We start from the raw sequence: 22,081 nt of genomic DNA, 5'->3' as shown, positions 1-22,081 counted from the left end.
GGATGTCTCTGACCGGGTGCATGACATCCTGGTACGAGAGGGAAAGCAACCGTAAGTCATGATACATGTTGGGACCAACGACGTAGGCAGGAAAAGGGATGAGGTCCTGAAGTGTTAGTTTCAGGAACTAGGCAGAAGGCTGAAGAACAGGACCTTAAGGGTGGCGTTCTCAGGATTGCTGCCAGTGCTATGTGATAGTGATGGTAAGAATTGGAGGAGATGGCAGTTGAATGCGTGGCTGAGGAGTTGGTGCAGGGGGCAGGGTTTTAGATTTTTGGACCATTGGGATCTCTTCTGGGGAAGGTGGGACCTGTACAGATTGGATGGGTTGCATCTGAACTCGAGGGGGAGCAATATCCTTGCTGGTAGGTTTGCTAGCATGGTTCGGGAGGGTTTAAACTAATTTGCAAGGGGGAAGGGACCCGGAGCGATAGAGCAGTGAAAGAAGTGCATGGAGTAAATCCAGATCTAACATATAGAGAGGCTTTGAAGAAAGAGAAGCAAAATAAAGGGTGTAAAGGTAGTAAGGTAGAAGGGCTAAGGTGTGTGTACTTCAATGCAAGAAGCATCAGGAACAAAGGTGATGAACTGAGAGCTTGGATACATACATGGAATTATGATGTAGTGGCCATTACGGAGACTTGGCTGGCACCAGGGCAGGAATGGATTCTCAATATTCCTGGATTTCAGTGCTTTAAAAGGGATGGGGGGGGGAAGGGGAGGAGGGGTGGCATTACTGGTCAGGGATACTATTACAGCTACAGAAAGGGTGGGTAGTATAGCAGGATCCTCTTTTGAGTCAGTATGGGTGGAAGTCAGGAACAGGAATGGAGCAGTTACTCAACTGGGGATATTCTATAGGCCCCCTGGTAGCAGCAGAGATACTGAGGAGCAGATTGGGAGGCAGATTTTGGAAAGGTACAAAAATAACAGGGTTGTTATCATGGGTGACTTTAACTTCCCTAATATTGAGTGGCACTTGATTAGTTCCAAGGGTTTAGGTGGGGCAGAGTTTGTTAAGTGTGTCCAGGATGGATTCCTGTCACAGTATGTTGACAGGCCGACTAGGGGGAATGCCATACTAGATCTAGTATTAGGTAACGAACTGGGTCAGGTCACAGATCTGTCAGTGGGTGAGCATCTGGGGGACAGTGATCACTGCTCCCTGACCTTTAGCATTATCATGGAAAAGGATAGCATGTACAGAGGGAAAAAAACCAAATAGTGCAAACAATAAAAGTTATCAAACTGCATTCAGGACTGAAGTTCATGAAAGTAAGTCACAGATACAAAGCCAGGCATCACTGCAGTCCACTCAGGAGCCCACTAGTTGCAGGTCATGGCCTCAGTTCAGCTCAAAGATGAGATGAACTGGCCTGTCCCTCCCTTGACACCCTGACCCCTTCAATCTGGCTGAGCGTTTAAATCGTTCAAACCTCAAGTTAATTCTGCATCTACATTATAGCATTTCATTCAAAGCAGGAGTTAACCATTTCAGCCCTCAGCCTATTCTGCCATTCCTGAGGTTCATAGATAACCTTTCACTTCCATGACTTTTTCCTTTATATCTTGATATTCCTTTATTCCCTCAATTTCCAAAAGCATATTCATTACCAATGTAAATGGCCTTGATGACTGAGCCTCTCCAATTCTCTGGGGTAAAGCATTCCAAAGACTCCTTACCCTCTGAAAAATGAAATTTCTCCTCAACGCAGTTCTAATGCAGCAATATCATGGAAAAGGATAGGACCAGAGAGGACAGGAAAATTTTTAATTGGGGAAGGGCAAATTATGAGGCTACAAGGCTAGAACTTGCGGGTGTGAATTGGGATGATGTTTTTGCAGGGAAATGTACTACAGACATGTGGTCGATGTTTAAGGATCTCTTGCAGGACGTTAGGGATAAATTTGTCCCGGTGAGGAAGATAAAGAATGGTAGGGTGAAAGAACCATGGGTGACAAGTGAGGTGGAAAATGTCGTCAGGTGGAAGAAGGTAGCATACATGAAGTTTAGGAAGCAAGGATCAGTTGGGTCTATTGAGGAATATAGGGTAGCAAGAAAGGAGCTTAAGAAGGGGCTGAGAAGAGCAAGAAGGGGGCATGAGAAGGCCTTGGCGAGTAGGGTAAAAGAAAACCCCAAGGCATTCTTCAATTATGTGAAGAACAAAAGGATGACAGGAGTGAAGGTAGGACCGATTAGAGTTAAAAGTGGGAAGATGTGTCTGGAGGCTGTGGAAGTCAGCAAGGTCCTCCATGAATACTTCTCTTTGGTATTCACCAATGAGAGAGAACTTGATGACGGTGAGGACAATATGAGTGAGGTTGATGTTCTGGAGCATGTTGATATTAAGGGAGAGGAGGTGTTGGAGTTGTTAAAATACAATAGGATGGATAAGTCCCCGGGGCCTGACGGAATATTCCCCAGGCTGCTCCACGAGGCAAGGGAAGAGATTGCTGAACCTCTGGCTAGGAACTTTATGTCCTCGTTGTCCACGGGAATGGTACCGGAGGATTGGAGGGAGGCGAATGTTGTCCCCTTGTTCAAAAAAGGTAGTAGGGATAGTCCAGGTAATTATAGACCAGTGAGCCTCATGTCTGTGGTGGGAAAGCTGTTGGAAAAGATTCTTAGAGATAGGATCTATGGGCATTTAGAGAATCATGGTCTGATCAGGGACAGTCAGCATGGCTTTGTGAAGGGCAGATTGTGCCTAACAAGCCTGATAGAGTCCTTTGAGGTGACCAGGCATATAGATGAGGGTAGAGCAGTGGATGTGATCTACATGGATTTTAGTAAGGCATTTGACAAGGTTCCACACAGTAGGCTTATTCATAAAGTCAGAAGGCATGGGATCCAGGGAAGTTTGACCAGGTGGATTCAGAATTAGCTTGCCTGCAGAAGGCAGAGAGTCGTGGTGGAGGGAGTACATTCAGATTGGAGGGTTGTGACTAGTGGTGTCCCACAAGGATCTGTTCTGGGACCTCCACTTTTTGTGATTTTTATTAACAACCTGGATGAGGAGGTAGAAGGGTGGGTTGGCAAGTTTGCAGACGACACAAAGGTTGGTGGTGTTGTAGATAGTGTAGAGGATTGTTGAAGATTGCAGAGAGACATTGATAGGATGCAGAAGTGGCAGATGGAGTTCAACCCGGAGAAGTGTGAGGTGGTACACTTTGGGAAGGACAAACTCCAAGGCAAAGTACAAAGTAAATGGCAGGATACTTGGTAGTGTGGAGGAGCAGAGGGATCTGGGGGTACATGTCCACAGATCCCTGAAAGTTGCCTCACAGATAGATAGGGTAGTTAAGAAAGCTTATGGGGTGTTAGCTTTCATAAGTCGAGGGATAGAGTTTAAGAGACGCGATGTAAAGATGCAGCTCTATAAAACTCTAGTTAGGCCACACTTGGAGTACTGTGTCCAGTTCTGGTTGCCTCACTATAGGAAGGATGTGGAAGCATTGGAAAGGGTACAGAGGAGATTTACCAGGATGCTGCCTGGTTTAGAGAGTATGCATTATGATCAGAGATTAAGGGAGCTAGGGCTTTACTCTTTGGAGAGGAGGAGGATAAGAGGAGATATGATAGAGGTGTACAAGATATTAAGAGGAATAGACAGAGTGGACAGCCAGCGCCTCTTCCCCAGGGCACCACTGCTCAGTACAAGAGGACATGGCTTTAAGGTAAGGGGAGGGTAGTTCAAGGGGAATATTAGAGGAAGGTTTTTCACTCAGAGAGTGGTTGGTGCGTGGAATGCACTGCCTGAGTCAGTGGTGGAGGCAGATACACTAGTGAAATTTAAGAGACTACTAGACAGATATATGGAGGAATTTAAAGTGGGGAGTTATATGGGAGGCAGGGTTTGAGGGTTGGCACAACATTGTGGGCCAAAGGGCCTGTAATGTGCTGTACTATTCTATGTTCTATGTATCAGAGAACAAAAGAAAGTTGAAAGCAGTGGAGAGAAGGGAGCTTACCTTGGATGCAATATCGAAATCACTGGATGAAAACAATCGACCAAAAAAAATTTGAAACTGGAAATGAAAATTTCGATATTATTGAATGAGAAAATCGAGCAGAGATTTGAAATTGGAAGAGAAAATTGATGCCGTGGCTTTGACGTTAAGGATGATTAATAATGCAATGGAAACATTTAAACGGGAGACCACGGAGTTACAGGGACATGTTTTTGAACTTGAGGAAGCCGACAAGAAGATGGAAGGCAGAGTCGAGACACTGGAAAGGAAACTATATTCAGCTATTCAACCATTGGAGCAACAGAAAACTAAGATCATTGATCTGGAAGGTCGAAGTCACAGACAAAATATTAGAATAATTGGCCTGCCTGAAGATATTGAAAAAGGAGAAGACCCCACTGAATTTTTCTCTTAATTTTTAAGGAATGTGTTTGGCTCGGAAATGTTCTCAAAGTTACCGATCCTGGATCGTGCGCATAGAGTCCCGAGAATGAAACAGGTGTCAGATCCCAAACCAAGGCATATTATATTACGATTTCATTATGTACATATTAAGGAACAGTTAATTTGACTTGCCCATCAGAAAAGAATTATGGTATATGGAAATCACAAATTTCGATTGGTAGAAGATTATAGTCCCAAAGTAATGCATCAGAGATCGGCGTTTAAATCGGTGATGAGTGATTTGTATCATGCTAAATTCAGACCTGTGTTATTATTTCCTGCTCGCCTCAGAATAACCTTAACTGATGGATCCTTCAAATGATTCACTTCAGTCGAAAAGGCTCAAAAGCTTTTCGAGGATCTAAATGCAAGTTCGATAGTTTCAATATAGTCTAACAGTTATGTGGATTAAAAATTATCTTTTACAGAAAATGACAGTTTTCCATAGTTTAATGATAGATTTTATTTGCCTAGAGAATAAAGTTGACAGTTTGTTACAGTCTAACGGTTTCGATGCTTAAAAACTACTTTCGATAGTTTAAAGTAAAATGATAATTTGGTACAGTCTACAGTTTAATGGTAGATCTTATATGTTTTTTTAATTTATGTTCTGGTAAAATGTGTAACTTGTTTCAAATTATAAGTACTTGCCATATTTTTAAGATAATTATTTTTTTAAATGACTTTCTGAAATATTTAAAAAAAAATTTTAAATGGTCAATCGTCTGTTTTAGTGTGTCCTACACACTTGTTTTTACTTTGTTTAGTCTACTTGAGGCTGGTGTAAATTTAAAACATGGCAGTCCCCTACAGATTAAAGATTAACTTTGTTTATCATTATGTATTAACATACACACAGTTTAAGTTTTTAAAAAACTTATAAATCTGGATTTTCATCGTTTGAAATTTTTTTTCTCATAGCTTTAGTAAAAGGTATATTCGGTTTTGAATTAAGAGTATTCGTTATATCTTTATATTAAAGCCATTCTTTATTGATTTTTCCCCTTGTGACTATTTAAAATAACTATGTTTGATTTGAGTTCTAATGGACTGAGTGCCCTTTTCTGAAATTGTGAAACATAGATAACCCATTAACACTTCTCCCTTTTTTTTGAAATTGGCTTTTCGTGATTCTTTTAAAAAGCTTTAGTAAAATGGTGGATGCTCAAAATGTGAGTGGTATGAATCCCTTGTTTTTAAATTTTTTAACTTCTTCACTAGAGAGATGGGGGTAGTATCTGGGGTAGTATGCTTTCTAGCTGTCTATTGGCTAGTTTCTAGGTTTTGTGAGCTGGGGGAGGGGTGTTTTCTTTTTTCTTTCTGTTTTTTTCTGTGCTGACCTGAAACTACAAATACGTCTGTCATGACTTCCGGTTCCTCTTTTGACTTGTTTTCCTTTTTTTGGAAACAGGATTTCCCTGCAGTAGGATTAACCCTTTACACATTATATGATTTACTTACTGAAAATGGATAAGACTATTAATTTTGTTTCATGGAATACTAATGGTTTGAACCATCTGATTAAATGGAAAATTTTAAAAAAAAATTTAATAGACTGAAAGCTCAAATTATTTTTGCACAGGAGACTCATGTGAGGAAGGAGGACAATCAACAGTTATTTTTTAGATTTTGGAGGGGCATGCAGTTTCATTCTAATTCATCCGCAAAGGTAAAAGTTGTTTCTATATTTATTGATTCTTTGATTCCATTTGTTCATTATGAGACAATTTCAGACCCAACTGGTATATTTTGGTTGATCACCAGTTTACTGTATAATCAAAAAGTTGTTACGGTTAATATTAATGCTCCAAATGTCGATTGTCCTGAATTTTTTAAGAAAATATTTGCATTATTCCCTAACTTAAATGAATATAAGTTGATAATGGGTGGAGACTTTAATTGCTTTTTGAATCCTTTGATGGATAGGTTTCAGTTAAACAAATCCTACCAAATAAATCTGCATTTTTTATTAATTCTTTTTTAGTGGACTCTGGAATATCAGACATTTGGCGGCTTCTACATCCTAATGATAAAGAGTTTTCTTTTTTCTCTCATGTATATCGCAATTATTCTAGAATTGATTACTTTTTTATTGACTCCCGATTAGTACCATCTGTCATTGCTTGTGATTATGATGCAATTGCTATTTCTGATCATGCACCTCTGAAATTATCAATTAAATTAGCTGATGTAAGTGTTCGAACTAGACAATGGCGGTTCAACTCGACCTTACTTCAAGACTTAAAGTTTGTTAGTTTCATTAAAGAACAGATTGCTTTTTTCTTTTCAACTATCTCTACTGAAGGAATTTCCAGTGGGATATTATGGGAAACTTTTAAAGCATATATTCATGGACAAATTATTTCATATGCTGCTGGATTAAAAAAGTAAACCAATAATGAAATGTGTATATTGGTTGATAAGATTAAAGAAATTGATAAAAAATATTCAGTTACTCCCAATTTGGAGCTTTATAAAAAGAGACCTGAACTTCAGATGCAACATAGTTTGTTATTAACATCTCCCATTGAAAACCAGTTACTTAAAACTAAATCTCAATTTTATATACATGGTGATAAATCGAGGGAATTATTGGCCAATCAATTGAAAACTGTTTCAGTTTAATTTTAGTCTAAAGTTTATATCCTGGATTAAATCGACATATCATACACCTTTGACCTCTGTAGTTACAAATAGTCACAGATCTCCCTTTTTTAGGCTTTTTCATGGTACTAGGCAGGGCTGTCCTTTAAGACCTTTACTATTTGACATTGCTTTAGAACCCTTGGCAATTGCTTTTCGAGATTCACCAAATATATCTGGCATTATGCGGGGCAATGAAACACATAAGGTATCATTATATGCAGATGACTTGTAATTATATATTTCTAATCCAGAGAAATCCCTTCCTTCAGTAATATCATTACTTGCCCAATTTAGTAGCTTTTCTGGTTATCAATTAAATTTTGCTAAGAGTGAGTTATTCCCATAAAATACACAAACTTTAATTTACATTTAGATTGGCTACAGATTACTTTATGTATTTAGCGTTTAAAATTACTAAGAAACATCAGGACCTATTTAAGGCTAATTTCTTACCTTTAATTGATCATATTAAACAATTATTAACTAAATGGTCTCTGATGACCTTATCATTAGTTGGCTGAATCAATGCTACTAAGATAATAGTTTTAGCTAAGTTTCTTTATTTATTTCAGGTAGTACCAATTTTCATTCCTGAATCCTTTTTTGATATTATTGATTCCAAAATTTCTCCATACATATGGCAGGGTAAAAATCCAAGGTTGAGTAAGAAATACTTACAAAAATCCAAAAAGGATGGTGGCTTGGTAATGCCGAAATTTAGATTTTACTATTCAGATTACTATAATCTGAAATTTAACCTTTTGGACCCAAAAGTTAGATAAAACCCAAAGTCCATGGTGGTTGAATCTTGAATGTGAGACTGTGCAAGGATTTTCATTGGTGTCTATTTTAGGGGCTTTACTCCCCTTTGCATTTACTAAATTGAATAAACAAATTACTAACCCAATAATTAAATATACAATACAAATATGGTTTCAATTTCATAAATCTTTTGATTTGAATAAATTTACCCTTACTAGCCCTGTTTTATTTAATTTTTTTTCAACCATCCAGAATTGATCAAGCCTTTCTTCTTTGGAAAATGAAAGTAATAAACTATTTTCGTAATTTACTTATGGATAACTGTTTTATGTCTTTTGAACAGTTACCTAATAAATACAATTTGCCTAGATTGCACTTTTTTAGATACTACAGATTAGAAATTTTTTGAATGTTATTTTGCCTACCTTTCCCGATGTCATATCAAGCTGAAATTATGGGAAAAAATTAAGTTTTAAATCCCTTACTAAAGAGTGTAATAGCAACTGTCTACAATTTGATCATAAAAATCCCTTCAGGTATATCTGATAAAATAAAGAATAAATGGGAACGAGAACATAAAGTAAGTATATCCATAGAAGAATGGGAAATGATTCTTAAATTAGTTAATACTTCTTCAATATGTGCTAGACATACTTTAATACATTTTAAAGTGGTTCATAGAACATATATGTCAAAAGACAAACTAGCCCATTTTTATTCCCATATAAACCCTATGTGTGACAGGTGTATCTCTGAGGTTGCCTCTTTAACCCATATGCCCTCTTTTGAAAAAATATTGGAAAGACATCTTTGATATTGTTTCAGCTGTTTTACATATTGATTTACAACTCCATCTGATTACTGCAATTTTTGGATTACCAATGATTGATTCTAGTTATTTATCATCTTCAGCCTGCTGTTTGATACCATTTGTTACGCTGATGGCCAGAAGATCCATTTTATTTAAATGGAAAGATTTTGATACCCCTACTACACTTCAATGGTTTTCTCAAACTATAGCTTATTTAAACCTAGAAAAAATTAGGAGTGACACGGTTAACTCCTCGATTAAGTTCGAGGAAACTTGGGAGTCTTTTATTCAATATTTCCATTCATATAACTTCAGTTGATTTTTTTTTGAATCCTTTTTCCTAACACAACCGTTTATGGAAGGAGGAACGGAGTCAAGGACAGAATAATTATAATTAACAAATTATGGCAGCCCGGTTTTTTTTGTTTTGTTTTCTGTTTAGTTTAGGGTTTTTTTTGGCTTTTTTGGGTTTTTTTTTCTCTTCTGAACAAATCTTTTGAATTTTTTCCTGTTTCAATTATCAAGAACGCAGGTGGACATGTCTGGATATGATATTTGGAATTTATGTTTGTATGCATTATAGCTATTATTGTAATCTTGTTCTCTTGATATTGTTATTATTGATATGTTCATTTAACTGATTATAATGTAATAAAAAGATTTTTAAAGAAAGAGAACTGCTCGTAGCATTGCTAGAAAGGCAAATCAAAACCCCCGCTTGACTGCAAAAGACCTTCAGGAAGATTTAGCAGACTCTGGAATGGTGGTGTACTGTTCTACTGTGCAGCAACACCTACACAAATATGACCTTCGTGGAAGGATCATCAGAAGAAAATCTTTCCTGTGTCCTCACCACAAAATTCAGTGTCAGAAGTTTGCAAAAGAACATCTAAACAAGCCTGATGCATTTTGGGAACAAGTCCTGTGGACTGATGAAGTTAAAATAGAACTTTTTAGCCGCAATGAGCAAAGGTATGTTTGGAGAAAAAAGGGTGCAGCATTTCATGAAAAGAACACCTCTCCAACTGTTAAGCACGGGGGTGGATCGATCACACTTTGGGCTTGTGTTGCAACCAGTGGCATGGGGAACATTTCACTGGTAGAGGGAAGAATGAATTCAATTAAGTACCAGCAAATTCTGGAAGCAAACATCACACTGTCTGTAAAAAAGCTGAAGATGAAAAGAAGATGGCTTCTACAACAGGATAATGATCCTACACACACTTCAAAATCCACAATGGACTACCTCAAGAGGCACAAGCTGAAAGTTTTGTCATGGCCCTCACAGTCCCCTGACCTAAACATCATCGAAAATGTGTGGATAAACCTCAAAAGAGCAGTGCATGCAAGATGGCCCAAGAATCTCACAGAACTAGAAGCCTTTTGCAAGGAAGAATGGGTGAAAATGCCCCAAACAAGAATTGAAAGTCTCTTAGCTTGCTACAGAAAGCGTTTACAAGCTGTGATACTAGCCAAAGGGGGTGTTACTAAGTACTGACCATGCAGGGTGCCCAAACTTTTGCTTCAGGCCCTTTTCCTTTTTTGTTATTTTGAAACTGTAAAAGATGGAAAATAAAAAAAGTAACCTTGCTTAAACTATTAAAGAAATGTGTCATCTTTATCTTTATGCCTTTTGGAAATCAGGTAATCTTCTACTTGCTTAGCTATTCACAGTAACAGAAATTTTGACCAGGGGTGCCCAAACTGTTTACAAACTTGTATTTTCTAAGAAGAGGGGCCCAAAACTGTTCACAATACTCAAGGTGAGGCCTCACCAATGCCTTATAAAGCCTTAGCATCACATTCTTGCTCTTGGACCATTGGTTAATCAAACTAGAATCCACTGAAAAAAACTTTCCTGAACACAATAACAAATTTCACCCAATTTAAGCCCACAACTCTCATGCTCCTTTACAACTTCTCCTCTCTCACTTTAGCCCTATGCTTTCTAGTAATAGACCTCCCTCCCCCATGTTCATTCTTTTCATGGCTGTGCACACCTCTACAAAGGTCATCCTCAGCTTCTTACACCTCAGGGAAAAAGGTGACAACCCATCCAGACTACACTTATTGCTCATGCCCTTCACACCTCAGAACAAGGAGTGACAGAGTAATACACTACAGGAATGGTTCAACTTGTCTATGCTTACCAAGTTGTCTGCCTAAGGTAGTCCCATTTGCCAATGTTTGGCCCATTTCCCTCTAAACTTTCACTATACAGTGTCACTACAGGCCTGAAGGTCAAACATGTCTATGCCAACTGTGTTGCCCAGCAAGTGGGAGGAGCTAAAGACTGTGCCAGAAGTTTTTGCAGACCCTGAACGACGAACTTGAGCTCATTCACGAAACAGCTTAAATCTCTTGTTCTCATGTCTCTTTTTTCCCTTTTCAATGTGGCTAGGGTCCTGTCAAAGCCCATGATCTACATTGTGCTCAGACTATGTTCTTCACAGAAGTTCTTGCTTTTCAGAATTAGCCGAGTGGCCTGCATTTTGGGATCTACAGGAGCAGCTGAGAAGCCATGTGCCTTTGGGGTGTGGCCCTGTGGATGACCCGATCCCTCACTGAAGCTTCGCAGAAGATTGAAACATCAAAACAGTGGACATGGCTGTCAGAAGCCTCTGTACTCAAGCTATCACACTCTCTCTATGGTGAGAGAGAGTCTGCTGATTCTCAAGACGGGAGAACAAAAATAAGCAATGCTGCAGATTGTAGCATCAAAACAGCGAGCTGTTGGCCTCACCCTCGCTGTGACAAGAGCAATACCTCTCTCTCTCATTAGTTAGAGAGTGGGCCTGTTGAGATGTTATACTTTTGGATGGTCAACAGATCATGGTTTCTGGGGGTGGGGGGTTGTTATTGCTTGATGGGTGTTGGTGGAGGGGCTGATACTTTTTGTTGGAACAAAGAGGGAAGGGGGACTTTGGGGTTCTAATGTTTTTCTGTCATTCACTTGGAATACTTTCTGTTTCATGGATGTTTCCAAACAGTAAGGATTTCAGGTTGTATACTGACATTAAATTGAACCACTGATCCAGTCCAAGCAGCCCACCTTTGGCTCATAGCCCTCTAAACCTCTCCTATCCATGTATTTCCAAAAGTCCTTTCAATGTTATTGAACAGAATTCCAAGTAAAAAGGCTATTCATGGAAGCTGGAGTTGTGGAAATTCAGAAAGAGTGGTGGAATTGAAACGCATTGCACAACTTGGATATGCCACACATGAAACTCAGAAACTGGGATACAAAGTTCAGCACAAAGAAGAAACAAAAATGAAGTACTTATTTGAGTTTTAATAGATATACCAGAAAACTTGTTCCCCAATACAAAGGAACGATCTGCAAAATAAAAAGGAAGATAAATTGCAGAGTGAAAATGACTAATTTGAGGAAGTACATAGACCACATTTGAGGTGAGTTTTGCCCTTTGGAGAAGAAAGGAATGCCAGTGACAATGTGGGCTAAAATCCAAAACTGGGTTAAGACAGTTTTTTAAAATTTACTTTTACCCCACATAAATTCTGTAAGAATTAACTTTACTTTGTATCTCAAATAATTTGAGAGTTCTGTAATGGTGAACTTCCACTACCTGAACAGTTGTCTTGTATTATGTATTTAAGGATATGAACAGGTTTTCTACATTATTAGTTACACATATGGGAAAAATAAAATAGATACATTTAAAACACAATTCCTGAATTGGAATGAGTGGATCAATTCAGAGGATCAGAATCAGTTTAGCCTGATCTTGCAATAGTGGCATAATTTAAATGTAAACCATTGGAAAGGTTATCTTTTGTCTTCAAATGCTGAAGATTAAGATACAGATACCAGAAGCAAAAGCGAATTAATGTAAACTTGTGTTTATGGTGAGGGATGATGGTACTGTAAGAGTTGACTATATTACAAGCCCAGGCACTTCTAGCACAGTCGCAGGCGTTTTGATAGAGTAAACCTCCTTCGTATAGGGGCACACCACTTCCACAATATTTTACCAACACCCAACGCTAGTTAAAACAAGTTCGAGGGCCCCCAGGATATCCTGCTCCTCATACTAATGCTTCTATCGTGAACTCAGTCTCATAGTTAATGTCGCTGAAAATTAAAGTGGCCTTTTCCATAATACTCTTTATGGTTTTCCTCGCTGACCATCAATTATATTTGCTTTGAAGGGCTTGTCTCATGGAGAGAGAAAATAAAACAAGCTATAAAGTGAGGATTGCTGTTTAAAATTACTCTTACAGCCTGGTGAACACTATGGGGAATCTATTCAGAGGAAAACTTAAACTTGAAAAGTTCTGACAGCTAATCTTGTCTGATCCCATCTCAGTTGAAATAAATATTGACAATGCAGACTGTTTTTTCTGCCACACAGCTCGGCAAGAACATTCTGATTTGCACTACTTCCTAGTATTTCAGCACAAATTGTCGCGTAATCCCGGCCTTTTAAAGGTCAGTAAATGGATAAAGAAGAAACTCTCGGCCTTACCTCCGGCCCATTCACCCGCCTCTCCCCCGAGCCAGCCTTGACCACTGGCCTCTCGCCACCGAACCATCTGCCCCAGGCGGCGTAAAGGACTCCGCCGACCAATGCCACTGCTACCCCGAGCAGCCCAGTGCGATAAATCTGCTCCAGCATCAGCAGCACCAACACGGCCCGATTAAGAGTGGAAGTGGTTGAACGGACACGGTTTCATTCCGGGCTCGGAGCCACTCCCAGGCTGGAAACAAGGCCTCTCCCCTCCCCTGCTGCCGACACGCCCTCTATGAGCGGCAACCTTGGCATTGTGAGCCAGTGCAACCGTCAGCCAGAGGAGTAGCCTCGCCGCCCGGGCCCTCCAACCCAGAGAAGGACATTACACAGAGCCAGAAACTGAAGAGCCGTTTTCTCCTTACAGAGGTCAAAACCACGGTGAACACATTTAAAGTGCAGAGAAGTACAGCGCAGGGACAGGCCTATACAATTTTCATATCCCTCCATTCTCTTACCTAAGAGCCTCTTAAAAGGCTTACCTTACCTAACACCCCTCCCTCACTAGACATCTTTAAACTTTTCTCCTCTTATCTTAAATGTATGCCAGCTTGTATTAGACATTTTGACTCAGGAAAAAAATCATACTCTCATAATTCTATAAAACATCTGTCAAATCTCCCTCATTTCAGCCTCCAGCAATTTAGAGAAAACAACGCATTTGTGTCCTTTTAGCAGATACCTTCTTATCCAGGCTTCCTGGTAACCTCTAGACCCTCTCCAAAGCCTCCACATCCTTCCTATAATGGGGTGACCTGAAATGAATACAATACTCCAGTTGTGCCCAAGTAGAGTTTTATAAAGCTGCAACATAACTTCCTGGCTGTTGAACTCAATGCCTCAACTGATCAAAGCAAGTATAACTATTAGAGTAAAGGGAATTAGAGAGACTGTGAGGAGCTGGCAAAAGTTGATTGGAAGGGGACACTAGCAGGGATGATCATAGAGCAGCAATGGTTGAAGTTTCTGGGAGCAATTCAGAAGGCACAGGATTTATATATCTCAAAGAGGAAGTATTCTGAAGGTAAGATGACACAACCATGACTAACAAAAGAAGTCAAAGCCACATAAAAGACAAAGAGAGGGCAAATAGAGCAAAATTTTGTGGGAAGTTAGAGGATTGAGAAGCTTTTAAAAACCAACAGAACACAACTAAAAAGTCAAAGAATGAAAAGATGGAATACAATGCTAAACTAGCCATACTAAAGAGGATGCCAAACATTTCTTCAGTTTTATGAAGAGTCAAAAGAGGTGGGAGTAGATATGGGACTCCTGGAAGATGATGCTGGAGAGGTAGTAATGGGAGACAAGGAAATAGCGGATGATCAGAATAAGTATTTTGCATCAGTCTTCACTGGGGAAGGCACAAGAGTATGCCAGAAGTTCAAGGGCGTCAGGGGGCAGAAGTGAGTGAAGCTGCCATTACTTCTGAGAAGGTGCTTGGGAAACTGAGAGTCTGAAGGTAGATAAATCACCCAGACCAGGTAGTCTACACCAAGGATTTTGAAAGAGGTGGCTGAAAAGATTGTAAAGGCATTAGTAATGATCTTACAAGAATCAATAGATTCTGGCATGGTTCCGGAGGACTGGAAATTTGCAAATGTCATTCCACTCTTCAAGCAGGGAAAGAGGCAGAAGAAAGGAAACTATAGGTCAGTTAGTCAGACCTCAGTGGTTGGGAAGATGGTGGAGTTGATTATCATGGATGAGGTCTTGGGTACTTGGAGGTACATGATAAAATAGACCGTAGTCAGCAGTTTCCTCAAGGGAAAATCTTTCCTGACAAATCTGTTGGAATACTTTGAAGAAGTAACAAGCAGAATAGTTAAAGGAGAGTAAGTGGACATTGTATTCTTGGATTTACAGAAGCCTTTGACAAGGTGCCACATGAGGCAGCTTAACAAGCTACTGGCCCATGGTATTACAGGAAAGGATAGAGCAGTGGCTGATTGGCAGAGGGCAAACAGTGTGAATAAAGGGAGCCTTTTCTGGTTGGCTGCATTAACTAGTGGTGTTCCACAGGGGATGTGTTGGGACTGCTTCTTTTCATGTCATATGTCAATGATTTGGATGATGGAATTGGAACACAGCAGGCCAGGCAGTATCTATAAGGAGAAGCACAGTTGACGTTTCGGGCCAAGACCCTTCATCAGGACTGACGAAGGGTCTCGGCCCGAAACGTTGAAAGTGCTTCTCCTTATAGATGCTGCCTGGCCTGCTGTGTTCCACCAGCATTTTGTGTGCTGGTGGAAAAAAAATAGTTAAGACCAAAATTGGGCCATTGAAGACAGAAACGGGTGAATTTATTATGGGGAACAAGGAAATGGCAGACAAGTTGAACAGGTACTTTGGATCTGTCTTCACTAGGGAAGACACAAACAATCTCCCAGATGTAATAGTGGCCAAAGGAACTAGGGTAAAGGATGAACTGAAGGAAATTTATATTAAGCAAGAAACGGTTGAGTCTGAAGGCTGATAAGTCCCCGGGACCTGATGGTCTGCATCCCAGGGTACTTAAAGAGGTGGCTCTAGAAATCGTGGACGCATTGGTAATCATTTTCCAATGTTCTATAGATTCAGGAACAGTTCCTGCTGATTGGAGGGTGGCTAATGTTGTCCCACTTTTCAAGAAAGGAGGGAGAGAGAAAACAAGGAACTACAGACCGGTTAGCCTGACGTCAGTGGTGGGAAAGATGCTGGAGTCAGTTATTAAAGAGGAAATTACGACACATTTGGATAGCAGTAGAAGGATCAGTCCGAGTCAGCATGGATTTATGAAGGGAAAATCATGCTTGACTAATCTTCTGGAGTTTTTTGAGGATGTAACTATGAAAATGGACAAGGGAGAGCCAGTGGATGTAGTGTACCTGGACTTCCAGAAAGCTTTTGATAAAGTCCCACATAGGAGATTAGTGGGCAAAATTAGGGCACATGGTATTGGGAGCAGAGTACTGACATGGATTGAAAATTGGCTGGCTGATAGGACGGCAGGCTGTGACCAGTGGGGTACCGCAAGGTTCGGTGCTGGGACCACAGCTGTTTACAATATACATTAATGATTTAGATGAAGGGATTAAAAGTAACATTAGCAAATTTGTCGATGACACAAAGCTGGGTGGCAGTGTGAAATGTCAGGAGGATGTTATGAGAATGCAGGGTGACTTGGACAGGTTGGGTGAGTGGGCAAATGTATGGCAGATGCAGTTTAATGTGGATAAATGTGAGGTTATCCACTTTGGTGGCAAGAACAGGAAGGCAGATTACTATCTAAATGGAGTCAAGTTAGGAAAAGGGAAGTACAACGAGATCTAGGTGTTCTTGTACATCAGTCAATGAAAGCAAGCATGCAGGTACAGCAGGCAGTGAAGAAAGCTAATGGCATGCTGGCCTTTATAACAAGAAGAATTGAGTATAGGAGTAAAGAGGTCCTTCTGCAGCTGTACAGGGCCCTGGTGAGACCCCACCTGAGTATTGTGTGCAGTTTTGGTCTCCAAATTTGAGTAAGGACATTCTTGCTATTGAGGGAGTGCAGTGTAGGTTCACAAGGTTAATTCCCGGAATGGCAGGACTGTCATATGTTGAAAGATTGGAGCGACTGGGCTTGTATACACTGGAATTTAGAAGGATGAGAGGGGATCTGATTGAAACATATAAGATTATTAAGGGATTGGACACACCGGAGGCAGGAAGCATGTTCCCGCTGATGGGTGAGTCCAGAACTAGAGGCCACAGTTTAAGAATAAAGGGTAGGCCATTTAGAACAGAGATGCAGAGAAACTTTTTCACCCAGAGAGTGGTGGATATGTGGAATGCTCTGCCCCAGAAGGCAGTGGAGGCCAAGTCTCTGGATGCATTCAAGAGAGAGTTAGATAGAGCTCTTGTAGATAGCAGGGTCAAGGGATATGGAGAGAGAGCAGGAACGGGGTACTGATTGTGTATGATCAGCCATGATCACAGTGAATGGTGGTGCTGGCTAGAAGGGCCGAATGGCCTACTCCTGCACCTACTGTCTATTGTCTATATTGTCTATTGTGTGTGTTGTTTGAATTTCCAGCATCTGTAGATTTCCCCGTGTTTGCTTGTGGATGATGGAATTGATGGCTTTGTGGCAAGTTTGCAGACAATACAAAGTTAGGTAGAGGGGCAGGTAGTGTTGAAGAAGAGAGGCTGCAGAAGGTCTTGAGGATGTAACATTGAGGCTTTATAAGGCACGGGTGAGGCCTCACTTTTGTGAGCAGTTCTGGGCCCCTTATCTAAAAAAGAGTGTGCTGATATTGGAGAGAGTCCAGAGGAGGTTCACTAAAATGATTCTTGCAGAGGCAGCAAGGCAGGGCCAGCCTGATGGACAGCTGGTGCCCCGAAAGGAGAGATAAAAAGCAGGTCTGTGAAGACACAGGCAGACACACCAGGGAGGCACACCACGGGACACTGAAAGAGCGTTGTGCACCCACGTGAAGGTGGGGGTTTGAAGGATCAATTTGGAGGAATTGATCAGTGGCTCACAGTGTGTGAAGGTACAACCGGTGGGGACTTGTTGTGTGTCCACCCTCGCCTGGGTGACAGGTCTACCACTGAAGAACGGTTGTACAGGGTCACAGTTGGAGACCATAACAGGACAGGAAGACAACGGAAGGTGCGACGGCAACTGCATCATCTCTCACTCCCTCTCTCTCTCCAACGTTACACCAGCAACTACCTTTGATTCCTATTTCCACACTTCTGTATATATCATTGCTAACCTGTTTCATATATTTGCATTTTATAGTACTATATTACTTAATTTACTAATAAACACTATTAGTTACAGTAATACCAGACTCCAAAGGTGTTTCAATTTCTGCTGGTTCGGTAACCCTGTCACAGGGTACGTGACAATAAGGAGAAGCACTGTCGATGTTTCGGGCCAAGACCCTTCGTCAGGACTAACTGAAAGGAAAGATAGTAAGAGATTTGAAAGTAGCAGGGGGAGGGGAAAATAAGAAATGATAGGAGAAGACTGGAAAAGATCATTTTTGTGAACCTCTTTTGAACCTTCTCCAGTTTCAGCACATCCTTTCTAAGGTACGGAGTCCAAACTTGCTCACAATACTCCAAGTGAGGCCTCACCAGAGCATCATAAAGTCTGAACATTGCATCCTTGCTTTTATATTCTAGTCCTCTTGAATGAATATGAACATTGCATTTGCTTTCCTCACTACAGACTCAACTTGCAATTTAACTAGGGAACCCTGCACAAGGACACCCAAGACCCTTTGCACCTCAGTGTTTTGTATTTTATCTCCATTCAGAAAATAATCAACCCTTTCATTTCTTCTACCGAAGTGCAAGACCATATACTTCCCAACACTGTATTCCATCTGACATTTCATTGCCCATTCTCCTAATCTAAGTCATTCTGTAGCTGTCTATTTCCTCAAAACTACCTGCTCCTCCACCTATCTTCACATTGTCTGCAACAAAGCAATCAATTCCATCATCCACATCATTAACAACTAGTTCCAACATACACCCCCGTGGAACATCACTGGTCACTGGCAGCCAACCAGAAAAGGCTCCCTTCATTCCCATTCTTTGTCTCCTGCCAATCAGCCACTGCTTTATCCATGCTAGAATCTTTCCTGCAATACCATGGGGTTCATAAGATCCTGAAAACATAAGACACAGGAGCAGAATTAGGCCTTTCAACCCATTCAGTCTGCTTCACCATTCCATCATGGCTGATCCTGGATCCCACTCAACCCCATACACCTACCCACTCACCAAATCCTTTGATGCGCTGACTGATCAGGATATGATCAACTTACGCCTTAAGTATACCCACCGACTTAGCTCCATCACAGTCTGCGGCAGAGCATTCACAAATATACTACTCTCTGGCTTAAAAAAATCCTTACCTCTGTCCTAAAGGGTTGCTCCTCAATTTTGAGGCTGTGCCCTCTAGTTCTGGATACCCCCACTATAGGAAACATCCTCTCCTCATTCACCCTATCTAGTCCTTTCAACTGCCAAATGCCCCTCATATGTTAACTCCTTCATTCCCGGAATTATCCTTGTGAACCTCCTCTGGACTTTCACTGACGACAACACATCCTTTCTGAGATATGGGGCCCAAAATTGTTGACAAGTATGGCCTGACTACTGTCTTATAAAACCTCAGCATTATCTCCTTGCTTTTATATTCTATTCCCCTTGAAATAAATACCAACATTGCATTTGCCTTCCTTACCACAGACTCAACCTGCAAATTAACTTTCTAGGAATCTTGCATGAGGACTTCTAATCCCTCTGCACCTCTGATGTTTGAACTTTCTCCCCATTTAGATAATCCGTACTATTGTTCCTTTTATCAAAATGCATTACCATACATTTCCCAACACTGTATTCCATCTGCCACTTCCTAATTGTCGAAGTCCTGCTGCAATTGCATTGCTTCCTCAGCATTACCTACCCCTCTGCCTATCTTCGTATCATCCGCAAACTTTGCCACAAAGCCATCAATTCCATTATCCAAATCATTGCCCTTTATTCCCACTTGTTGCCTTCTGCCAGTCAGCCATTCTGTCATCCATGCCCCGCATCTTTCCTGTCATGCCATACGAATTTATCTTGTTAAGCATCCTCATGTGCAGCACTTTATCAAACACGTTCTGAAAATCCAGTAAATGACATCCACTGCTTCTCCTTTGTCCACCCTGCTTGTTATTTCCTCGAAAAACTCTTTAACAGATTTGTCAGGCAAGATTTCTCTTCACAGAAACCATGCTGACTTTGACTTATTTTATTATTAGTCTGCAAGTACTTTGAAACCTCATCCTTAATAATACTTAAATACTTTCCCAACTACTGAGGTTAGGCTAACTGGCCTATAATTTCCTTCCTTTTGCCTTCCTCCCTTCTTAAAGAGTGGAGTGACATTTGCAATCTTCCAGTCCTCCAGGACCATGCCAAGATCAGGATTTCTTGAAAGATCATGACCAATGCATCTGTTATCTCTTCAGCAACCTCTCTCCGGAGTCTGGGATGTAGTCCATCTGGTCCAGGTGGTCCAGCACTCTTTCCTTTGGGATTGCAATGGCACTCACTCCTGCTCTCTGACACTTACAGACCTCTGGCACACTGCTAGTGTCTTCCACAGTGAAAACTGATGCAAAGTACCCATTAAGTTCAACTGCTATTTCTTTGTCCCCCATTACAACCTCAGCAGCATCATTTTCCAGTGGTGCCATATCAATACTCACCTCCCTTTTACTTTATATAACTGAAAAAATCTTTTGGTAATCTGCCATATATTATTGGCTAGTATGCCCTCATATTTCATCTTTTCCCTTTTTATAGCTTTTTTAGTTGTCTTTTGTTGGATTTTAAAAGCTTCTCAATCATCTAACTTTCCACTCACTTTTGCTACCTTATATGCCCTTTCCTTAGCTTTTATGCAGTCTTTAATTTCCTTTGTCAGCCATGGTTGCCTACCCCTGCCATTTGAGAATTTCTTCTTCTGTGGGTCATATCTATACTGTGCCTTGTGAATTATTCCCAGAAACTTCAGTCATTTAGCCCTCCCGTCATCCCCGTCAGTATCCTCCTCCAGTCCACCTGGGCAAGCTCCTCTCTCATGCCTCTGTAATTCTCTTTATTCCATTGTGATACTGATACATATGCTTTATGCATCTCCCTCTCAAATTGCATTTGAATTCAATCATATTATGATCACTGCCTCCTAAGGGTTCCTATACGTTAAGCTCCCTGATAAGATTTGGGTTATTACATGACACCCAATCTAAAGATAGCCTTTCTCTTGAGTTAGGTTCAAGCACAAGCTGCTCTAAAAAGCCATCTTGTAGACATTCAACAAATTCTCTCTCCTGCAATCCAACACCAACCTTATTTTTCCAATGCCCTTCTATATTGAAGTCCCCCATAACAATTGTGTCATTACCCTTATTGCATGCCTTTTCCAGCTCCCTTTGCAATCTCAACCCCACATCTTGGCTACTATTGGGAGATCAATATGATTCCTATAATGGTTTTTTACCCTTGTCATTTCATAATTCCACTCAAAGATTCACTATTCTCTGACCCTGTGTCACCTTTTTCTAAAGATGTAATTCCATCTCTTACCGATAGAGCCACACCACTGCCTATGCCTTCCCGCCTGTCCTTTCGATACTTTTGTAGCTCGTTAAGCACCCTCATGTGTGGCACTGTGTCAAAGACCTTCTGAAAATCCAAGTACCCAACATTAACCAATTCTCCTTTGATAGCTCTGGATCTGTACTTGCTGAAATTCAGAAGAATGTTGGGGATCTCATTGAAACCTATCAGGTGTGGAAAGCTTGAGACTGGACATGGAGAGGATTTTTACTATGGTGAGAGAGTCTAACACCAGAGGACGCAGCCTCAGATGGGGCATTTGTTTGGAACGGAGATGTGGAGGAATTCCTTTAACCAGAGAGTGGTTAATCTGTGGAATTCATTGCCACAGGCTGCTGTGGAGGCCAAGTCATTGGGTATATTTAAGGCAGAGATTGATAGATTCTTGTTTAGTCAGGGAATGAAGGGTTAGTGGGAGAAGGGTCTGAGAGAAAATAGGATAAGCCATGATGAAATGGCAGAGCACACTCAATGGGACATATGACCTAATTCTGCTCCTATATCTTATGCCTTCCTTACTACCCAATTGATTTGTACTGCTAATTTCAGGAGAAGGAAGTAATTGGCAGAAGGAAATTAGGACAAAAGGGTAAAAATTAGCCTTATTGGTTGATAGAACAGATATAAAGGGTCAAAGAGACTACATTTGTTCTGCTTATGTTTCAGGATGAAACACATCTACACAGAGTGAGATAGGGGTTCTTTACTCACTGCTGAAAAGGGATGAGAGGCCAAATTCCCCTCATACTAGCAAAGTATTTGAAGA

At 40.7% G+C, this 22,081-nt stretch overlaps 1 protein-coding gene across 1 annotated transcript in view; it reads right to left on the bottom strand.

The window, feature by feature from the left end:
• arl9 (ADP-ribosylation factor-like 9) overlaps positions 1 to 13,402 on the bottom strand; it is a 59,269-nt gene extending 45,867 nt beyond the window's left edge. Inside the window, exon 1 of the mRNA XM_073064020.1 lies at positions 13,123 to 13,402. Within this exon, the coding sequence (XP_072920121.1) occupies positions 13,123 to 13,272 (150 nt within the window). The 5' untranslated portion in view covers positions 13,273 to 13,402. The remainder of the gene's footprint in view (positions 1 to 13,122) is intronic.
• Positions 13,403 to 22,081: the final 8,679 nt, after the last annotated feature.

Source organism: Hemitrygon akajei, chromosome 13, assembly GCF_048418815.1.
Source record: "Hemitrygon akajei chromosome 13, sHemAka1.3, whole genome shotgun sequence".
Lineage (NCBI taxonomy): Eukaryota > Metazoa > Chordata > Chondrichthyes > Myliobatiformes > Dasyatidae > Hemitrygon > Hemitrygon akajei.
This window is presented reverse-complemented; position numbering and strand designations above follow the sequence as displayed.